The sequence below is a fragment of the Brassica rapa genome, chromosome A01, assembly GCF_000309985.2.
Source record: "Brassica rapa cultivar Chiifu-401-42 chromosome A01, CAAS_Brap_v3.01, whole genome shotgun sequence".
NCBI classification, from domain to species: Eukaryota; Viridiplantae; Streptophyta; class Magnoliopsida; order Brassicales; family Brassicaceae; genus Brassica; species Brassica rapa.
Genome location: NC_024795.2, coordinates 22,192,465 through 22,213,555, shown reverse-complemented (window position 1 = coordinate 22,213,555; position 21,091 = coordinate 22,192,465). Strand labels below are relative to the sequence as shown.

Here is a 21,091-nt window from a genome sequence, read left to right as displayed (position 1 = left end):
CTCACTATTGTCTTCTGTTTCTCATTAATAAATGAACATTTTCTCTTCTCAAAAGCATGTAATTCGAGATATGTTTGTGTCAATTTGCAAAAATATTACACAGTGACATGTTTTGTTGCTCTATAAAAGGAGGGTAAAAACAGAAGAAACTACAAAATTTCAGCTAGTTCAGAAAGTGGGAGAGAGGAATCAAACAACATTTTAATTCTAAAGACCCCTCTAGAGAGAGAAAATGGGATTTGTCATTTCTGCAAATAGTTTAGCTTCACATTCTCCATCACTTTCCATAGTGCAGCTTTAGCTTCTTCTAGCGTTTCAACACCATGACCTTCCTCAAATGCTAGCCTCTGTATATTGAACTACAAAACCCAAAACACACGAAGAAAAGAAAAGCTAAGTGGAAGACCATGAAGGTATAAAAATCAACAAGCCAACAACACTGTTTACTTTACCTGAGCACCTTGACGAACCCGTACATCTATCCCTTTGCTATCTATAGAGATGAGAGCAGCATCGTCTACCTCTGATTCGATAGACAGTAGCTCCCTAAGCGGCTTTGAGAATATGGCATTTAGTTCCTATCACAAGTTAAAGAGGGAAAAGTAAGACCCTACTTCAATTTACCAAAAGACAAGAATGGTTGGAGATTATCTTAAAGCAACTGAGAGGGATTTGAAATGAAGCACCTTGAGGTTCTGCTCACCACCATCAACAGCAATCTTATCTGGCTGTAAAGCCTCATACTCTTTGACATCGACCCAAGCGACAGTGCCAAAACCTCCAATAAAGTATATATCACTGCCAATATTCACATTGAGTATGGAGTGTATAAGTAGACAAAGAGACAAACAATCATCTTACAAGTTTTGGAAGACAAACCTTATGTTGTGCATTCTAAAATAGTGAAAGTTTCCCCACTGCTCGGAAGGTCCGTGATGGTGCTTTGCACTATATTGCTTATGTGCCCACTCCTACCAAGTCACAACCAGAGATATTAATCAGCACATACAGATGTTTAAGCAGGTGAAATTAGCAATTAGTTAGCTATCCCCACCTGTTCATCTTCGGACAATGGGTACACATCACCAAATAATGTCACTCTTGCATTCGACAAGCCACTCCATCCAGGTATCTGCCCGCCAAATCCCCGTTACAGACCAAAAAGAAAAAGAGAGAACCTTTTGCTTTTGTAGTTTAAACACAGTAGCCAATGTTACCTGAACAACGAGACTGCATCTAGGTTCAGCCAAGAGATTTCTTGTGTGGATGGCCAATGGTGAAAATAAAAATATTGGATCTGGGGAAACAAGAAGTAATAATCCATTCAAGACAATGTGCACTATAATCTCAACCCCAAGACTCAGCATACAAAGAAAGAAGCAGCTGCAGAGTTATGAGCAATTGAAAAAAACAAGAAAGATTGAGAGACTTACGGCCCATACGATCAGATGCAAAGTCCACCAAAGAGCCAAAAGGGTAACCTTCCCTGCGATGGTGCATCTTAGACATGACTGTGCATAGATGAGCAAACCTAGCCTTGGATCATTTAACGGAAAAACCAACACCAATCAACTTTCTCATCCCTCCAAGTAAGAAACAAGAAGAAGGTGACCTTAAAAGGAGGAATCTTTATACCTGCTCAAGCAAGTTCCGTACAGCCAAAGCAGGCGGAGGCAAGGCATGAGCTGATGTTGCATTCTGAACTCCACCAGATATCGGAGTTCTATAAAGTCCAGCTCGATTTCCACCACTATTACCACCAGCACAGCCCTGAGGAAGTGCAAGAGATGTCTGCACATCGATCATCACACTACTATGAGAAAGTAAAGTCTCAATCTTTTCCTTCACAACAACAACATAATAAGAAACCAATCTGAGATTCGTATCAATGACAAAGTAAGCATCTTTAAGCTAACCCACAACAAAAAAAACTGAACTTTCCATGAGAATCAAAACAGAGTATGTACCTGTGACAGAGAGAAGATATCGCCAAGCCCACTACTTTCGGCGGCGTCACCTTCATCACTTGGTGTGTCGTTGTTATGTGAGAGAGCTTGTATCCGAAGCCCCACGTGGCTTGATCCATCGCTGATTCTCAGATTGGGGATTCGCGGATTACATAACCAACACGGAGACTGGGAAGAAGGTCGCGAAGATTTTAAAAGAGGCTTGATCTGGGGCAAATTGGAGATGTGTGATGAAGTAGAGAGAGCTTCCATGCTCATAGATTCCACGGAGAGAAGAGAATGAAAGAGTTACGGATCTTTTCTTTCACTGTTGAAATAAAGTTAGAGCTTATTGGTGGAATAAGGACTTTCCAGCGTAGGGTTTGAAACAACATTATTATATATATCAAAAGAGAAAATATTTTTGTCTTTTAAGTGTTTTTTTTTTGTATAAGATAAAGATTGATGATTAGATTACACAGTTTTTAAATAAAAAAATGGTCAATTTTTGTATCAAAACGACATGAAACAAAAAACAAAAAACAAAAACAGTGCGTACCTTCTGGCTTGTTAGTTTTACTAGGTGCTGAGACCCCGCGCAAGCGCGGGGTTGGTTACTTTGGATATCGGTGAGGCGGTATGATTTACGGGATGTTGGTGTTGTTTAAGATTTATGCAAATTAAAGATTAAAATTTATCAGAAATAAGATAACAAAATTGATCCTAGCTTTTGACGATTAACTCAAGTTAGAGACATCTCCCAAAACGGAAGGAAAATTCAAAAAGTATAATTAAGGTAAAATATAGAGAATGTGAAAAAGACCTAAACATGAAACAGAGAGCGTGGAACAACGGAAAGGGAAAGAGAAGAAGACGAAGAAGCTTACGTCAGGTATATGAAATTAAAAAGACAGATATTGTGACAGTGCAGTACCAACTTATTTGGGGGTCCATATCAAGTTATCAACTCTGTATATATCCGTTGTTTGAATAAATACTCAAAGTTTCAAACTACTTGCATTACAAAATTATTTTATTTTTTCAAAATACACATTGTTTGCTAGCACTTGTTAGAGAGCTCAAGGACCGTAGTAGCATATATTAAAGCTACACTAATCTTCATCGCTAAGATCACACATTGTCTACATCCTCAACGTTAGGATATTCCAAGTAACACTTCTCCTCGTCTTCCTCGTCACGGGTTCCATCTTCATCTTGTAAACTCCAAGTAACCATCTTCCAAAACGCAGCACTCCACTTCTCTTCCCTCTTCAGGCTTAGCGGTGGTCTGTGACAAAATCCAGCCGTTGGATTGAAACAGAGCTCTTATATTGGCTTTGTGGTTCATAAGAGTTTCAAGAATGGTGAAACTGGAAGCATCGTGGCGAGTGGCTCCCCTTCTAAGGAGATCTGCCCCCTGTGTGAAATAGTTTAACAAAACATAAAGATTAAAATAGTTTAACAAAACATAAACGAAGGTTGACGTTTTTACATTATGAAAAAGTAATTGTGGGTTTAAAATGTTTGGGTTTAAAATATTTGGGCTCAAATTATGTTGGGCTCTATGTCTAAAACATGATTTGAACTTAAAAACTGAAAATAAAAAAATGTTAGGTTATCTTTCTTTTTTTTTCTCCGTCGTCGGGACAGCATCACCTGTGGGATCCCTGGCATGATTAGAGCTTAAGTTTGTGAGATTGGGGAGCGATAATAGTGTGATGCGTTATTGAAGAGGAGTTTACTTACATCAGTTAGGCTTCGTCCGCATCATTCCATTGTCGTTGGTCCTCGGGTGCTTCGTCGTCGTCGGAATCTGCAAAAGAAAAGGTTTTAATTTGTTAAGTAAGATGTCTTTTATTTCTTTTAGATTCGGTTGCTAAAAACATAATTCATTCAGTTTTCCTGTTTTGTTTGGAGATTGCAGGGATGAAACCGTGGATCACAGAATCCTGTAAGAAAAACAGAGAAAAATCATTAGTTGTTCATAACAAAATCCATAGACAAAACCAAAACAAAAACATGAAGACATGTTTCATATATGAATAAAGAATAAGCAAAGCAGAGTTAAAGTTATAAAAAATAAGTTAGAAACAATCATCACCAGTTCATCAAGGAGGAGAATGGTGATGCCCATAAACTCTCCATTCTTGTTAATGTTCCTGGAATCCTAGAATCGGATGAGCCGACCAACAATGGACTGAATGGACCTTCTAAGGCGGAGAGAGTTGAAGGTGGAGTAGGAAACGGCGGCAATGGTGGCTGAAGCGGCTGGAGCAGCTAGATAAGTCATTTTCGCGATGGATGTGAGAAAGTAAAGCGAACGGAAAACTGAGAAAGAAAAGTTTGAGACAAGATGGAGCTTATACCTCGAGGGATTCTATATATATGAGAGTTCTGAAGGCGTTAGAGGAGAAACTAAGCGTTTGGTAGGCGCAAAACGTGCGTAGAGCCTTAATGATCGACCATAATAGCTGATTGCCGGAAGGGAAATCGTAAGCGACGAAGGAGATGGTGAAGATGACGGCTTCCCTAATCTTCTTAGCTTTGTCCGTATCACCATTTTGGGCTGGTACAAAGCCTAATAAACAGAAAATCAATAAGCCCAAAGCCCACTTTTTGTCGAAGTCCATTCGTTACCCATCAATTTAAAAAAAAAAAGAGCTGGGGTCCACAATGTTATATTAGTTTCCGACCTTTATAATATATATTAGTTTCGGCCATCAATGTACGAAGTATCCTTTAGTGCAGTGGTATAATTGTGGATGTTTATATTTCAATAACCTGGGTTCGAGCCACATATTTGACTCTTTTTCAAACTTTTAAAAAGTGGGACCCACAGACCGCTGACGTGTCGCATTAGGGGGAGAGAAACTCTCCTATTATATAATAGATTTTCTTAAGATAAAATCATAAAATACCAAATATTACTTTTCTAACGCTACCACAACAACAAATCTCATTTTATTATTTTTTTCTGTGGTGAAATCTCATTTTATTGTTATATAAATAATCTTAAAGTAATAATTTATTATATTGTTATATAAATAATCTTTAATTCGTTCAAATATGTAACTTTGATGCAGATAGGAATGAATACACACCAGTTAAAGAAGAGCTGGTTGAGTTGATCACCATGGCGTTTATATTATTTTGGGGATCAACACAACAACTACACAAGGTTCAACTTTAGAAACCAACGTGAAAACGTTTATTGCCAATTGCCACATGGAGCATGGGATTATATTTCTTGGGAATTTTTTAAAATAAGAGGTCAGATTGTTTATGACAATTAAGGTTTTTGATTTAAGTATGACTGTTACAACTTTAAAAAATTTTAAGAATAGAAGTAGCTTTAGAAATAGCTGAAAGCCTGAATTTGTGGCTTTGAAAATATATATCACTTTAAAGAGTAAAGTTAGTTATTTAGGTTTTGAGATTGTTTAGACATGCTTTTAAAACTTTAGAAAACTTAAAATCATATTGGTAAAAAACTGATATTAAAAACTTTAGAAATAAATTAAAGCCTGTAAAACCATTAAAGTTAAAACACCAATCATAACATTAATCAAGTTAACTCCATACATAAAGAGGACAAATAATGAACCAGCCCCAAAAACGATTCACTAATTCATATATTTCGTAACTAACTTTTGTTATATAACTTACTAGGACCAGCCCGCCCTACGGGCGGGATGCTATTTTAAAAATTATGTAAATAGTTAGAGTAAATATTCAATATAAATTGTTATATTTTAAAATATACATATTAGTTAAATTCTATATATGTTATTGTATTTGATGACTAAATATACCATGGCGTATTGATAAGTATTTTTTTCATGGTGCCATCACATCATTTTTAAAAATTTTAGCGAACTTAATGTTTATGTTTAAGAAAGTAATGTAAATATACTATGGTCTTGATTGGTAGAGCAGAAGATAAAACAATAAGAATATGCTATAGAAGCAGTATGTTGCAGAAATTGTATGCTTTTGTTAAACTGTTTAATAGAATGATTGGTAAAGTAGTATGAATATGCTATTTAAAATTATTATAAAAATTAGTAAATAATATATAATATATTAATTTCTAATGAATTTATTTCTAATATATATATAAATATATTAATATATAAAATTAAAAGAAATATAATTTATTTATTTTATTTAATAATTTCAATTATGTTTATATCGGAAATATTTAAAAAAAACAAAATTACAATTAAAATATCTATTTTTAAAAATAAGATTTCACATTTAAAATATAATTTAATTGTAACATACATTTTATTTAGAAATTAAAAATTTTATTTTCTGGATATAAAAATAATTTTAAGATATTATTAAATAAAATAAATAAATTAATTATATATTTTCTTAATTTTATAAATTATAAATACAAATGCTATTCTAAAAACTTTAGATGAGAGTATTGGCCAGAGAACATTAGGAGAATATTAGTATTTGGTAAATGTTTTTCTAAATACTATTCTTCTAAATATTGATCGGATAATGTAGAGTATAATCTTAATCCTAATGCTAATGCTCTAAGCCGTATAGACTTTGGAGGAAAGGTTGATAATACATACTATATAGTATTATCAGTGTGCCGTACAGAAAGTATAAAAGATAATACAAAAATATGTTGACGTAATTTTTGTCGTTGTTTGATGCTTTGCTAATGCTCTATTTCCCCAAAACAAATTGCCATACTTACAGTTGAGTTTTCATTAATATTAACCAGAAAATAGTTTGAATTCTCATGAAACGTAAGAAGTTGAATTATGAAACGTGAAAATATTGGTGAGGCCTAATAAAAATGACACCTTATTCAGAATACACGAAAGAATGTACACATCTACTACCTAAATGCCAAGAAGAAATTGGTTAATTAAACATAATATACAAACTCCAATCGATAATAAGATTGTACACAATAAATAAATAAATATCTATATATCTATTTATATAAACACGTTTTGCTAATTCAAACAAATGAAAAATGAGTTTACGTAATTCAAACCCTACGTGTATTGATAGTGGTCAAATTTAGGCACATTGTTTGGAGTCAGATCATAAAGCCTAAAGCCATTTCTCGAACTCTAGAGTATTCATCGAGGTCAATTTAGGCACATGGTTTGGAATCGGATCATGAAGCTTAAAGATATTTTTAATAGGAAATAAGAAGTTTGTTTGACTCAAACATAGAACCACTAAGTGGTGAAAGTCAAAAGTAGAGAAAACGAAAACGTGGAAAGGAAAGCTAATGCATAAGCATTATCTAAATACAGAGTACTTCGCTCAAAGATCTTGACAACCTGCGAAGCTGGATTGGCCACCTTGTTTGACACATCACCATTTGTATCCGTACCACCATTCAAAGCTGCTTCACCACTAAGGAATTGGATTATCACCTGGCATGTCGCCACCATCATTATCGTACCCTCCCTGTTACAGTCAGATGGTTATAAATAAACACATAGTCAAAGAGTGTAACATATAAGCACCATTAAACTTACATTGTCAACGAAGTCAGGGAGGGGCACACGATCACGTTCATCAAAAATGCGTGTGATGGTGAATGTCTGATGGCTCGCCGTGTGTCTTTCCTTCCATGTATGTAATAAACAGAGGCATCCGAGAGTCCTCAGGGTTCACACCTTTTTCAGCCTATTTGTCGGAGGAAATATCGTAAATGTGTTAGAAAATAGTAGATGATAAAGACAATAAGAGGCAAACTTCAAACTTACCAACATTTGACCAGCTTGACTTGCTTTGAGGTTACGTTATTTTGTCATTACATCATCAAAACAAACAAAAAAACCTTTAGCAGTATCATCAGCAATGTCCATCTCTATTCTGTAGCTGAGAAAATAAGCATTTCTCAAAATAACAATATTGATTCTTATGAATACACATACGAAGAGAAACAAAATTGTATATAAACAATGTTACATACCGGAGAGCACCAACAGCATGAGCATTGTCGCATCGCACACATGCAAATGAGGAGTCAGTGCGCTGCAGCTTTTGGTGCATTCAGAGCAAGCGACGTAACACCATCCTTTCTCTAGGTCGACGCGAGTAACTCTCAGTGCATATGAACTCAATATTCTGCATGTTAGATATCAGGTTTATAGACAGAATCACACCATTCAAATATTAAAACAACACGGGTAGCTACTTTACCTGAGACGGTGCAGTGATGACAAAACTATTGAGCTCAGCTATTGTAGGGGCTCAACCTTTGCATACCCTCTCAGGAGTGGTGCGGCCGATGGAAGACCAGTGTCTCTGGCGACCAACCTATATATATATATACACAGTGCTCAGTCAGGTTACATGCATGAAGACACATCTATATAAAATAACCAATTAACTTACCTGTAAATACAGGTTCTCCTGCATTTGTTTCATTGTCTAAGTAAATGTGTATTCCCGACATGGAATTAAGGAACAAACGGCCTATACATAATGACAGTTTGAGCAGTGTATTAAAGATGTCTAGCAATCTATGTATATAAGATCAGATAATACTCAATAATCTGAAGCAACTCAATACCTCCAACCATTTTTTGGTTAATGTTTGTAGCAACAATCACCCTGAAACAGATCAAGAAACGACACAATAAGCACTTGATTATACATACTATGTCTTGTCGTAGACAGGAACCCGGATGTAAGTAGTTATTTGCTTACAGCATGGCTCTACTGTTGAGGACAAATAGAGGAACTTCACTTGTTAAGTAGTTATTACTCAAGAACCTAAAGCACCAAAAAGAATTAGTTTTTTTTTCCCAAGCCACGGGTTAAATCATCAACAAAACTTTGATAATTTGAAGACTTACGTAAAGGTATAATCCAGATTCATAAATGTATCTGGAATTGGACCACTTAACATGTTTAAGCTTAAATCTCAGAAACAAAACATATTTTAGTGTGAGATCTTGATCCAATCATTAGAGCCAAATAGATGTGGCAAGAGAGAGTTTTGACTTACATTGTCTTTAGTTGAGGCATATTAGTAAGTCGTCATCCCCGGGTAAATCCGAGCTAAAAGGATTCACAACAGGTTTCCTCACATTATCCATCCCATAATATAAACTTGTAATCTAAAAATAATCTAGAAATTAAGAAAATCAAACAAACACTGATGTTTACTATCTCGTTTACTGTGATGGATGGAAAGAAGGCGAAAGGACTGATCGAAACCCAACCAACAGATTCGTCACACAGACTTCTGCATCTCAGTCTCTCTAATGGCCGATTTAGATGATCGTGGTGGAACCCTACATCACGTCTCTAATGGTGGATATCGACGACTATAGTGGAACCCTAAATCAGGAAACGATGAGGATCAAGAACATTAGTGATTCACGCAATCTGGGCTGGTTTTCTTGTAAGGCAATATGAAGCCCAATAACACACCGAAACCCCAATAACATAGCCTCCTAGAAATATGTCAAATGGAAGTTTAATTCCGACTCCGATGAACCATCGTTGAAATATAAAGCAACCGGAGACTTTTCGGACGTTTGAGCCAATTTCATACCTGTCGATTGATTTTTGGTGAATGGATGTTGTAGAATTTGATTCGGTAAAATCTTCGACAGACATGTTTATATTATTGGAGAAAGAGAGGAAGTTGGAAGAGTATTATGGCTCACGCATATAAGATTTAACGAAGAGGAATGAATGATCAAGAGTAGAGAAACAGAAGAAGAATTAGAAGAGACGCTTGCGACAAATGCAAAACTGTGAATAACAGGTGATACGGTGAGTTTTGGTGAGAGATGACAGATGTCGATTTCACAGAGCTAGAATTTCTGATGTGGCATCCTAGGTGGCTCTATAAGGAGAGAGCAAACTCTATTTTATATAAATAGATTGTATGAATCATTGGGCATCCACGCACTCTCAAAATTTTGCTCTCAAACTCTAAAGTCTCATCTTCTCCGATTGACTACATCGTACTTCTTTGGTGCCGTTTCGACGCTGTGAGAGGGCTCCACTGCTCTCGCCAAGTTCAACTTGGTGCTTGATTTACTTGGTGATGCGCTCTTTTCTCCGTTTCAATCTCGACACCTCATTCTTATCGATTGTGGTGTTTGGTGAATTCATCGTTGACGACAAGAGAGGCGACGAGGTACGTTGTTGTAGCTACGAATATGTCATTTTTTTCATCTCCTTTACGGAATCAGTGGCTGCTCCTGAGTTCATGTGATTCGTCGCATGTTTCCAGTGAAAACTTCAATCACTATTTGTCATCTAATTAGGAGGGTCTATTTGGTGTGGGCTATTCTTGGATATCTCATGGCCCCAGATTCTCTGACCATGGTGTGGAGGCTTGATGTTGTCTCACTAAATTCAAGTTTACATGGCCTTAATACTTGCTAGCCTATCTCCCATCCTCCTTCAGATTTGGCATTGCTTGTTGCTTGGATTTGATTTGATTGCAGGTTAAGAAGTTTTGGTTAAGGAATATCTTCGTTTTATTGTGCTCACGGTTCACAAAGCTTCAAGAGGAAATAGTGAGGCCTCGAAGTGGTGATGCTGCCCCTTTCGTTGTTAAGCCGACTTTGAAGATGAGTGAGGTGTGGAAGTTGAGCACTATCAAACGTCAGTGGTTATTGTTATTTTATGCATGATCAGATTTTGGTTTCGTACAAGCATTCCAACTCATACTAGAGGGTGGTCTTCGAGCAGACTTCTATGATGTTTCAGAGGAATGAGTCTTTTGCTACATGTAACATGCTGAATATATCAGCTTCTTACTCGCTTAGTTGGTCGTGATTCTCCCCACATGTCAATATCGGCTTTATCTTTCATTCTAGTTCTTCAAGTTTGTATCGGTTATTTCTCTCATGTTTGTTACCAAGTTAATCCGAAGAAGTATGATTGTCTTTGTTTCCATTTCTTTTTTGCCATGGAACTAGTTCCAAAGGTCTTATATTTGGCTAACAACTATTTGTAACCCTCATCTTTCATTTCTTGAAATGATAATTACATTTTTAGCAAAAAAAAAACTTAATTGTATGAATGATTTATTAATAATCTTTCTAATCAGTATATAAGACTTTTGATGGAAAAGAAAACCTAGCTTCAAGATTAGGTCAAATGGGCTTCTAATAATGGGCTGATATTGACTTGGGCTGAGCTGATTAGGAGAGATTTTGGTGATTTCTCTCAACAGGCTTAAGCCGACATAAGATAACGACATTCGACTACAATGCCCATTAGTCGATAAATGACTGAGCGTTTATAATTTTCCAAATGTTTTAAAAAAAAATATATCAATCATTAGTGATTAGACAAGGGATAAAAAAATCAAAAACAAAATTAAAAAAATCAATAAAAAGAGGGACCTTTTCCGCTCGCCTCTCCTCGCTTGCCCCCTTCCCGGCATCGCCTTGGATAATCAAATCCTCCGTTTAACCGTGTGAATTGCTCCCACTTCACCATCCTCCCTCCACACTTCTTGCTTGCCTTCCTCTGAAACAACAGGTTCCCTTTTTTTACCTAAGCTTCTTTTTTTTTTGTTGCTTGTCGAAGTCAAAATTCAATTCTCAAAGAGGATACTGTATGGTGGAATTAATTGCCTATATTTTCTTGGGTTTTTTTAGTTGGCAGCAATTGTATTTTTATGATTTGCAATTGCTAAAGTTTTGATCTTCTTTTCTCAAAGGTTGAGACTTTTTTTTTTCCAATCCGATCTGATTAATGTGTGGCTTTTATTGCTGGAATTGGATAAAATTAATTGTTAGGGTTTAAGGTGTTTTAACTCTTGTTATGTGAGATTGATTATCTCCAAGTTTTAATTATATATTCTGTAATAACTTTTCAAGAGACCAATTTTCATTTCTGGAAATAAGAATCATACTACTTTATATCATAAAACTCCAAATCGGTTTCAGTAGGGACAGTTTGTGACAAACCGTTAATGATGTCACTTAATGTGATTTTTATTTACCTACCCCCAATTTAGTCTAGCTTTTTAATTCTGAAAAAAGAGTCTTAAATAATGTTCTGTTTTTTTTTTCTTTGAATGTCTTTTTGGGGGTGACACTTGATGAATAAAAAAAGACCATGGATGATGACCTTCATGGAAACAACGGTGGAATGCACAATGGCGGTGGAGTTCAAGATCCAAATCACTCGATGCACGTGCAGTATGATCATCACGGTATGATGGATGAGCAGCACGCTGATGATGTGATGAACGAGGGACTGGAGGCAGACATTCCTTCTCACCTTGGCAACACATCTGATCATCGCGGTGAGGTTGTGGACCGTGGCAGTGAAAATGGAGATCAGTTGACCTTGTCCTTTCAGGGACAAGTTTATGTTTTTGACCGTGTCTTGCCTGAGAAGGTGACTTCCCTTCTTCTAGCAGCTGGTTGGTGTTTTTTTTTTCTGTGTAATAAAGCTCTCGTTGATATTTGTTACTGCAGGTTCAAGCTGTGCTTTTGTTACTTGGAGGAAGGGAAGTACCAAATACAGTCCCGACAAACGTAGGATCACCTCATCAGAACAATAGGGTACTGGTAATAAAAGACTTGTTTAATACCATATATGGGAGGATATAAGTTTTACTACTCGATTTTATCGCCTGACAAATGTATGTACCAGGGTCTATCTGGTACTCCTCAAAGGTTTAGTGCCCCGCAGCGGCAAGCCTCGTTGCTCAGATTCAGGGAGAAAAGAAAAGGGAGGAATTTTGATAAGACAATTCGCTACACTGTCAGGAAGGAGGTAGCATTGAGGTGAGTCTAAATCAACAAATAGGGTTTGTTTATATCCCCATCTTTTGAGATACACTGTTTTGTAACTATAAAAGGTTTTGGTTTTCCGCATGCAGAATGCAACGTAAGAAAGGTCAGTTTACATCTGCCAAGTCAAGCAATGAGGATTCTGCATCCAATGGATCGGATTGGGGATCAGGCCAGAGCTGGGCCTTGGAAGGGACTGAGGCTCAGAAGCCAGAGGCTTTGTAAGTTGAATAACTTCTGTAAACTCTTTACAACTGTTATTAGATTAGCTTCAACCAACACTAAAACATAGAAATAATTTGATTTGTTTGCTGTTTGCTGTTTTTGTTTTTGTTTTTGTTTTTGTTTTTGTTTTTGTTTTTGTTTTTGTTTTTGTTTTTGTTTTTGTTTTTGGGAGTTTCTTTTTCACTTGCATAAACTTTTTGGGAGATGCTTCAACTCTGAATCATATAGTTATTATCAAAGCATCACCCATTTCAAACCTGGAGTTATTAGAACGGTTGTCACCTTTTTAAGTCTTTATAGATGGTGAAGTTATTTATAGCTTGGTGTGTACTTGGTTGACAAAAGCTCATGTCTGATCTTTTTGCCATCTTCTAACGGTTGTGAACATGTTAAAAAGATGTCGGCACTGTGGAACCAGTGAGAAGTCAACTCCAATGATGCGACGTGGACCTGAAGGGCCAAGAACACTTTGTAATGCATGTGGACTAATGTGGGCAAACAAGGTAAGCTAAATAACACTTTCGTTATTCATTTTCTATTAACACTTGGTTGTCTCAGTGATCACTTATAAACAAAACAGTAACATTGTCTTTGATAATTTCAGGGGGCACTTAGGGACTTATCCAAGGCCCCTCCTCCTCCAACAGCCCAGAATCTGCCTGCAAATAAAATTGATGTGAGTGAGAAACATCAGTTTTTTCTTCTGTACTATATCGCTTGAAAGGAATTGGATAAGTTTCGAGAGTGAATTGCTCTTTAAGATACCAACTTTTTTTTCTCGATCACATTGTTGCAGGAATCAATTCTTGAGGCTGAGCTAGCTGGGGACATTAGCAACTCACAGTGAGAGAGTAAGTGAGTTAACAAACCCATTGTACGCAATAAAAAACGATGTGAGTTTGGTTGATGAGGGTTCTTTGGGACACTCATAATCTGTTGTTGTATAATTTTTAGAAAGATCACTCATGAGAAGAGATACAAATAAAACATATTTGCTCAGTCTCTTCTGTATGTTTGATTTGTTTCACAAGTCTTTTTATTTATCTTTTTCCTCAGGTAGAAACAGTGAACTTCTTGTAGCTTTTTAAATTTTATTGACACACAATAAAACATTTTTATATTTAATTAGTAGATAATTTAAACAACGATTTGGTTATACTTATATGTCGTGCAACCCAAGAGATATTTACGTCGTACACACGTTCACCATGTCATTGTCATGGACGAACTTTCTCTCCAACTTCACTATCCTCTTTATCATTTTTATATTTTCTTGATAAGTTTTCTTATTAAGTTAATTTGATAAAATGTTTTTTTCTTTTCAGTCAAATAGAGCTTAGAAATAATATTTTTTTTTATGTAGTTAGATCTGAGAACAAAGAATGGTAAATGAAATGTGAGATTGTATAAAGATAAGCCACGTTAGTATATATAATGGTACCATGTTCTTTCCCCCGGGAAAATATCCTTCTTCTTCTTCATTCATGTGCTTCTCTTTCCCATAAAAAGAAAAACGAACTTTCCGCTATTTTTGCGAAAACCAGACCAAATATAGACAATGTCGTCATTCAATTGAGTTCTGTCTCTCTGTGTCTCTTTTGTTTTTGAGTTTTGTTGTTGTTGTTGAAGTTAGTTTCTCTTTTTATTTTTCTCTGTGATTGACAGAGAAAAAGCTTAAGAGAGAGAGATATTTTTTTAGGTTTTTGTTGCCTTCTCCTTCTCACTAGTTTGGCTTTCTCTCTTGCCAAACTAATAACGAACGACCTGACCTTTATCAGAAGAAGAAGGTTGTTTCTATTTTCTCCTTTCTTTTGTGGTTTTCTTGAAAAGAGGAGGGAGAAAGAGGTGGGGTGAGAGAGCAAGGAAGGGAGGATGAGCACTACGTCTTCGAGCAATGGGTTGCTCCCCACGTCAATGTCAGGACGACACGACGACGTGGAAGCTGGAGGATCAGCCAGAACACAAGATGAGCACCACGAACAGCTTGAACACGATCCTGATGATCCTTTCGACCTTGATAACACCAAGAACGCCTCCGCCCAATCTCTCCGTCGCTGGAGGGTAATGTCATCCTGATTCTCTTTCCTTAAAAATGGTTGCGTGGCTTGAGAGAGATTCGATCTTTATTAATTACATTTTGTGCAGCAAGCGGCACTTGTACTGAACGCATCACGTCGGTTTCGATACACTTTGGATCTCAATAAAGAAGAACACTATGAGAGTCGTAGAAGGATGATCAGAGCTCATGCTCAAGTCATTAGGGTATATATATTCTTATTTTTGATGAAACTTTTTTGATTTCATCACCATGTTTCTTGATCTCATACATCAGTAAATTGCTTTATTGAATCAGGCAGCATTGCTTTTTAAGTTGGCTGGAGAACAACAAATTGGTGGTATGTGACTCTCTTCCAGATGAGTCAGATCAGATTCTATTTTTGTTTCCTCAAATAATCATTCTTTCTTTTTTGTGATTTCAGCGATTGCATCATCATCATCAACTCCATCAGCTTCAACTGGTAACTTCGACATTGACCTTGAGAAACTTGTGTCAATGACCAGGAACCAAAACATGTCCAGTTTGCAGCAACATGGAGGGGTTAGTCTCATATTGCATTCATTCATTTGTATGCTATAAATGGCAAGGCTTCATGATTACTTAACTACTACCTTTTTAGGTCAAAGGTGTTGCAGAGAAGTTGAAGTCAAATCTGGAACAAGGAATCGAGGAAGATGAGAAAGAAGTGATAGATAGGAAGAATGCATTTGGATCCAACACTTATCCTAAGAAGAAGGGGAAGAGCTTCTATGTAAGCATTTGTGTTGGTTTCTTTAACACTCTTTCCTTAACTTTTTTTTCATAACTCATACGTTTATAACTTTCTCTTGTCCAATAGATGTTCCTCTGGGAAGCATGGCAGGATTTGACTCTCATCATCTTGATCATAGCCGCTGTAACATCATTGGCATTGGGAATAAAGACAGAAGTATATGTTTCTCTTTTCCTTTTTTAATGTTCCAAATTACCAACTAACTCATTTTCTAGTCTGCTTAAATCTCTTTTGGTTACTACTTACATCAGGGTTTGAAAGAAGGTTGGCTTGATGGTGGAAGCATTGCTTTTGCAGTTTTGCTTGTTATTATTGTTACAGGTATGACCATTCTTTTTCGTCTATGTATTGCCTACATCTTTTATTTACGTTCTTGATCCTTTGAGGATGATTCTTTCTTTAAAGCTTTATCTTTTGATTCTTTCAGCTGTTAGTGACTATCGCCAATCTCTTCAGTTTCAAAACCTCAATGATGAAAAACGGAATATACAACTAGAGGTGCTTGCTTTAACATTTTATAGATTGTTTGCAAATTATATGGTTTGGAGCTGACAGTTTGATGCATGAAAACTCTTACAGGTCATGAGAGGAGGGAGAACAGTGAAGATTTCAATCTATGATGTTGTTGTGGGAGATGTTATACCTCTTAGAATAGGTGACCAGGTCCCTGCGGACGGAGTGCTAATTAGTGGTCATTCTCTTGCTATTGATGAATCTAGCATGACCGGTGAAAGCAAGATTGTGAGCTCATCCTTGTTCAATTATGTGCCTCATTTTCTCTTTATACTTGCTAACATTTGCCATTGTTGCAGGTCAACAAGGATCAAAAATCTCCTTTTCTAATGTCTGGCTGTAAAGTAGCTGACGGAGTCGGTAGTATGCTGGTAAATCTTTGAGGCCTTTGTCCTTTTGCCTGACTTCTTTTCTAGTAGTTATTCATTCGGACTCTTTTAACAGGTTACTGGTGTTGGAATCAACACTGAATGGGGATTGTTGATGGCAAGTATCTCAGAGGATACTGGTGAAGAAACCCCCTTGCAGGTATTTTATTTTGATGACTTTGTTTATGGTCTCCACAATGTCTTGAAGAAGCCTAACCATTCCTTTTTGGTAATCTTGTAACAGGTGCGGCTAAATGGTCTTGCAACCTTCATCGGTATAGTGGGGCTCACGGTGGCTCTTGTTGTACTTGTAGCTCTTCTTGTGAGGTAATATTGGTGAACAAAAGTTTTGGCTTACAACTTCATGGCATGTTGAGAGCTATAATCTTGAGTTGTTTTTTTTTTCAGATATTTTACCGGAACTACCCAAGATTCTAGTGGAGCAACCCAGTTTGTTAAAGGGACGACTAGTATCAGTGACATTGTAGATGATTGTGTAAAGATATTTACAATCGCAGTAAGTATTCATTCTGCATTCGTCATTATGTTATACATAAAGACATTTCAAATAACTCTAGCATTTGTCTAGGTCACTATTGTGGTTGTGGCAGTGCCTGAAGGACTTCCCCTAGCAGTTACCCTCACGTAAGTTTTATTTAATATAATCCACTCAGAAAGTATCTAACTACATTGTAGTTATTGATACACTTTTCTTGACTCCATGTGAATAGTTTGGCTTACTCAATGCGAAAAATGATGGCAGACAAAGCTTTGGTAAGAATCAAATATAATTCTTCTCTAGCTTTAGCTATTTCTTCTTGATTGTTGTCTGACCACCTTTCATTTGCTAACAGGTTAGGAGGCTTTCAGCATGTGAAACCATGGGCTCAGCAACAACAATCTGCAGTGACAAAACTGGAACTTTGACTTTGAATCAGGTCAGTATCCAGTAAAAAAAACTCAGCATCAATGATGTTTGTAGATAGCTAATTTTACCACTTTCCAAAAAATTACAGATGACCGTGGTTGAGACTTATGCTGGAGGATCAAAGATGGATGTAGCAGACAACCCCTCTGGGCTCCACCCTAAACTTGTTGCCTTAATAAGTGAAGGAGTGGCACAGAACACTACAGGCAACGTTTTTCATCCCAAGGTGGTGTCTCTAAGCTCATACTGAGGATATCAAATGATGGATGGTTAGTGCTCATGTTGTAATTTACTGTAGGATGGTGGAGAGGTGGAGATTTCTGGATCTCCTACAGAGAAGGCTATTCTGTCTTGGGCGTACAAGGTATCACATGTTTGCTTACTCTTTGACATATATTTCTTATGTATGTGCATATATATATTTAAAGAAAGCTATCGTTACAGTTGGGGATGAAGTTTGATACCATCAGGTCGGAGTCTGCTATCATCCATGCTTTTCCTTTCAACTCTGAAAAAAAGCGTGGAGGTGTTGCTGTTCTTAGAGTAATTTCTTGTCCTTCTCATCGCCATTCAATGAGGAAAGTCTCCAAAGTATCATATGGAGCTGATCAAGATTATATATTAACTCACTGCAGGGTGATTCTGAAGTTTTCATTCACTGGAAGGGAGCAGCGGAGATAGTTCTGGGTTGCTGTACACAATACATGGACTCAAATGGTACTCTGCAGCCCATTGATAGCCAGAAGGTTAGGTGACACAAAATCTATAAATTTTCACTTGAAAGGCACTCTAGCTTAGGAGGACTAAAACATTTTCCTATACTTTGGTCTCATCTCAAACATCAATAACATTTCTGTTCTGGAAATTACTTTTACAGGAGTTTTTCAGACTTGCTATTGATGCCATGGCGAAAAATAGCCTGCGATGTGTGGCTATTGCATGCAGAACACAAGAGCTGAACAAAGTTCCCAAGGAACAGGAGGACTTGGATAAATGGAGTTTACCAGAAGATGAGTTGACTTTGCTTGCTATCGTTGGTATAAAGGTAGGCATGCTGAAAAGCTAACTTGAGGTTTGTTTTATGTGTTCACTATGTGACGATTTTTACTCTGTATAGGATCCTTGTCGTCCTGGTGTCAGAGAAGCAGTGAGAATTTGCACCAGTGCTGGTGTTAAGGTAGGCTCCTTGCCTCTATAACGGCAGTTAAATGTTGCTATAATATGGTATTGATGTTTACATGAGTGTTATCTAGGTACGTATGGTGACTGGTGACAATCTTCAGACAGCAAAAGCAATTGCTTTGGAGTGTGGTATACTTGCTTCAGATACAGAAGCTGTTGAGCCTACTATCATTGAAGGAAAAGTGTTCCGTGAGCTATCTGAGAAAGAGAGAGAACAAGTAGCCAAGAGAATCACGGTATGAACATTCAAGGATCATGTGACCTTACTGATGCTATAGTTCAAATATTAACTTGGGGGGTAAAATGCAGGTGATGGGTAGGTCCTCTCCTAATGACAAGCTTTTACTTGTTCAAGCACTAAGGAAAAACGGAGATGTTGTTGCTGTCACTGGTGATGGTACTAATGATGCTCCTGCACTCCACGAGGTTAGAATCACTGGTGATGATACAGGCTATATTAGGTTTTGTGTTCCACTTCCAAATCTGACTTATCTTTTTTTGCTTTGTGTTATAGGCAGACATAGGTCTCTCTATGGGCATATCAGGAACAGAAGTTGCTAAAGAGAGTTCAGACATTATCATTTTGGATGACAATTTTGCTTCAGTAGTAAAGGTTTGTCTTAGTGTATACCTCCATAGCTATTCTTTATGCCTTTTTCTTATAATGCCAATTCTTGTACTGTTTCAGGTTGTTCGTTGGGGCCGTTCTGTGTATGCAAATATTCAGAAGTTCATACAGTTCCAGCTTACTGTGAATGTTGCAGCTCTTATAATCAATGTTGTAGCAGCAATGTCTTCCGGTGACGTTCCTCTAAAGGCTGTACAGGTTAGTTAACCTTCCCCCTGGATGGTAGAAATTTTAAGATACTTTGAAGATGGCGTACAGAAGAAATACAATGGTGGTTCATTGATACAGCTGCTTTGGGTCAACCTTATTATGGATACTCTTGGAGCACTTGCACTGGCTACAGAGCCACCAACAGATCATCTTATGCACAGAACCCCTGTTGGAAGAAGGTATATAACATCATGAAAATTTTAGTGAAACAAAATTAGATATATTGTGGTTTATATGTATGGTTCTTGATTTGCAGGGAACCTCTAATAACAAACATCATGTGGAGAAACTTGCTTGTGCAGGTGACTTGTTCAGTGAAAAAACTATCTTGATGTTGATTTATTACTAAAACATTTTGTAGAGTGCATATTGCTGAAATTATAATTTTGGGGGATGTTGCAGTCATTTTACCAAGTGGCTGTCCTCCTAGTTCTTAACTTTGCAGGCTTGAGCGTGCTTGGCTTGAGCCAAGACAGCAACCATGCACATGCTGTGGAAGTGAAGAACACTATGATATTCAATGCATTTGTTATGTGTCAAGTAAGCAAACCATCTCCTCTTTATCGTCTCCTTTATTCTTTAAATCATATGGAATTGGGTTTAATCATGCAAGTCTTTCAGATATTCAACGAGTTCAACGCAAGGAAACCTGATGAAATGAATGTTTTCAGTGGAGTATCTAAGAACCCTCTCTTTGTTGCAATTGTTGGAGTCACTTTTGTACTTCAGGTAAGACAATAACACAAAAGTCTTTTGACACTTGATAGCATATGATAGTAAACTCTTGTGGTTGAAATGCAGATAATCATTGTTACTTTCCTTGGAGAGTTTGCTCATACAGTTGCACTGAGTTGGCAGCTATGGCTTGCTTCTATTGTTATTGGACTTGTCAGGTATGTCCATTTTTTTCCAACTTGAAATGAAATGTAGAAACCATAAATATCACTAATTTGTTGTCTCTCTGCAGCTGGCCACTAGCAGTTGTTGGGAAGCTGATTCCTGTACCCAGGACTCCGATGAGCGTCTACTTCAAGAAACCCTTCCGTAAATACAGAGCCTCAAGAAGTGCATAAACACATTACTAGAGATATTCATCTTCCTCATACTGCAACTACAGAAGCAATAACAAGTGACAATGGCTAAACCTTTCTTTCTTTCTTTTAAATGGTAATAGTATATTACAAATGTATCCAATTCTTTTGTCCCTTTTTTCAGATTTTTTTTTGTATGATGTAAAGGTGCAACTTTGAATTGAATTTGATTTGGGGTTGTACTAATGGGAGTTTGGCTCAGTCTTTGGGTTTTCAAAAAGTGTTGTTTAACATGGAGGATTCTCTGTGTTCATACCAACCACAACTCTTTGCTCTCTGTCTGTAAACAAGCTCAATCTACTTTTCACATGGCATCACTAGATTTAAGGACCAATGGACATAGTAAAAGATCACATGGTTATTCTTCCTTCATCAGAAACCCTCCACACTAAAATCAATC

At 36.9% G+C, this 21,091-nt stretch overlaps 3 protein-coding genes and 1 long non-coding RNA gene across 6 annotated transcripts; 2 read left to right on the top strand and 2 right to left on the bottom strand.

Annotated features, from left to right (window-relative positions):
* Positions 1-28: 28 nt before the first annotated feature.
* Positions 29-2,409, bottom strand: LOC103835405. Of its 2 annotated transcripts, none has more exons than XM_009111570.3 (9): positions 1,968-2,409; positions 1,636-1,842; positions 1,434-1,536; positions 1,218-1,297; positions 1,055-1,132; positions 880-971; positions 687-798; positions 453-578; positions 29-359 (listed from the first exon to the last, which is right to left on the bottom strand). In XM_009111570.3, exons 1-9 carry the CDS (start codon positions 2,223-2,225, stop codon positions 243-245), a joined length of 1,173 nt encoding a protein of 390 aa, XP_009109818.1. In that variant the 5' UTR covers positions 2,226-2,409; the 3' UTR covers positions 29-242. The 2 variants fall into 2 exon arrangements, with proteins under 2 accessions (XP_009109818.1, XP_009109827.1); XM_009111579.3 differs by having other exon boundaries at positions 1,636-1,791; positions 1,968-2,393.
* Positions 2,410-7,097: 4,688 nt separating this feature from the next.
* Positions 7,098-9,818, bottom strand: LOC103835389. The gene is made up of 10 exons (XR_004451836.1): positions 9,499-9,818; positions 8,795-9,397; positions 8,646-8,711; positions 8,509-8,549; positions 8,331-8,411; positions 8,136-8,252; positions 7,906-8,060; positions 7,697-7,811; positions 7,466-7,616; positions 7,098-7,394 (listed from the first exon to the last, which is right to left on the bottom strand). It is a non-coding gene; the product is annotated as an uncharacterized LOC103835389 (long non-coding RNA).
* A 1,323-nt stretch (positions 9,819-11,141) lies between these two features.
* On the top strand, positions 11,142-14,060 carry LOC103835371 (GATA transcription factor 24). Of its 2 annotated transcripts, none has more exons than XM_018654220.2 (8): positions 11,142-11,450; positions 12,030-12,317; positions 12,398-12,490; positions 12,576-12,709; positions 12,805-12,936; positions 13,338-13,443; positions 13,545-13,616; positions 13,737-14,060. In XM_018654220.2, the coding sequence occupies exons 2-8, from the start codon at positions 12,033-12,035 to the stop codon at positions 13,785-13,787; spliced, it is 873 nt and encodes a 290-aa protein (XP_018509736.2). In that variant the 5' UTR covers positions 11,142-11,450; positions 12,030-12,032; the 3' UTR covers positions 13,788-14,060. The 2 variants fall into 2 exon arrangements, with proteins under 2 accessions (XP_018509736.2, XP_009109780.2); XM_009111532.3 differs by having other exon boundaries at positions 11,213-11,450; positions 12,398-12,484; positions 13,737-13,943.
* Positions 14,060-20,926, top strand: LOC103835362 (calcium-transporting ATPase 9, plasma membrane-type). The gene is made up of 32 exons (XM_009111519.3): positions 14,060-15,001; positions 15,086-15,202; positions 15,294-15,336; positions 15,421-15,539; positions 15,619-15,750; positions 15,838-15,927; positions 16,023-16,092; positions 16,199-16,269; positions 16,351-16,512; positions 16,584-16,655; positions 16,729-16,812; positions 16,897-16,979; positions 17,061-17,169; positions 17,242-17,297; positions 17,384-17,426; positions 17,507-17,590; positions 17,669-17,806; positions 17,879-17,944; positions 18,025-18,123; positions 18,216-18,326; positions 18,458-18,625; positions 18,698-18,757; positions 18,834-18,998; positions 19,072-19,188; positions 19,277-19,375; positions 19,451-19,588; positions 19,679-19,779; positions 19,857-19,902; positions 20,003-20,140; positions 20,222-20,329; positions 20,402-20,493; positions 20,568-20,926. Exons 1-32 carry the CDS (start codon positions 14,813-14,815, stop codon positions 20,671-20,673), a joined length of 3,276 nt encoding a protein of 1,091 aa, XP_009109767.2. The 5' UTR covers positions 14,060-14,812; the 3' UTR covers positions 20,674-20,926.
* Positions 20,927-21,091: the final 165 nt, after the last annotated feature.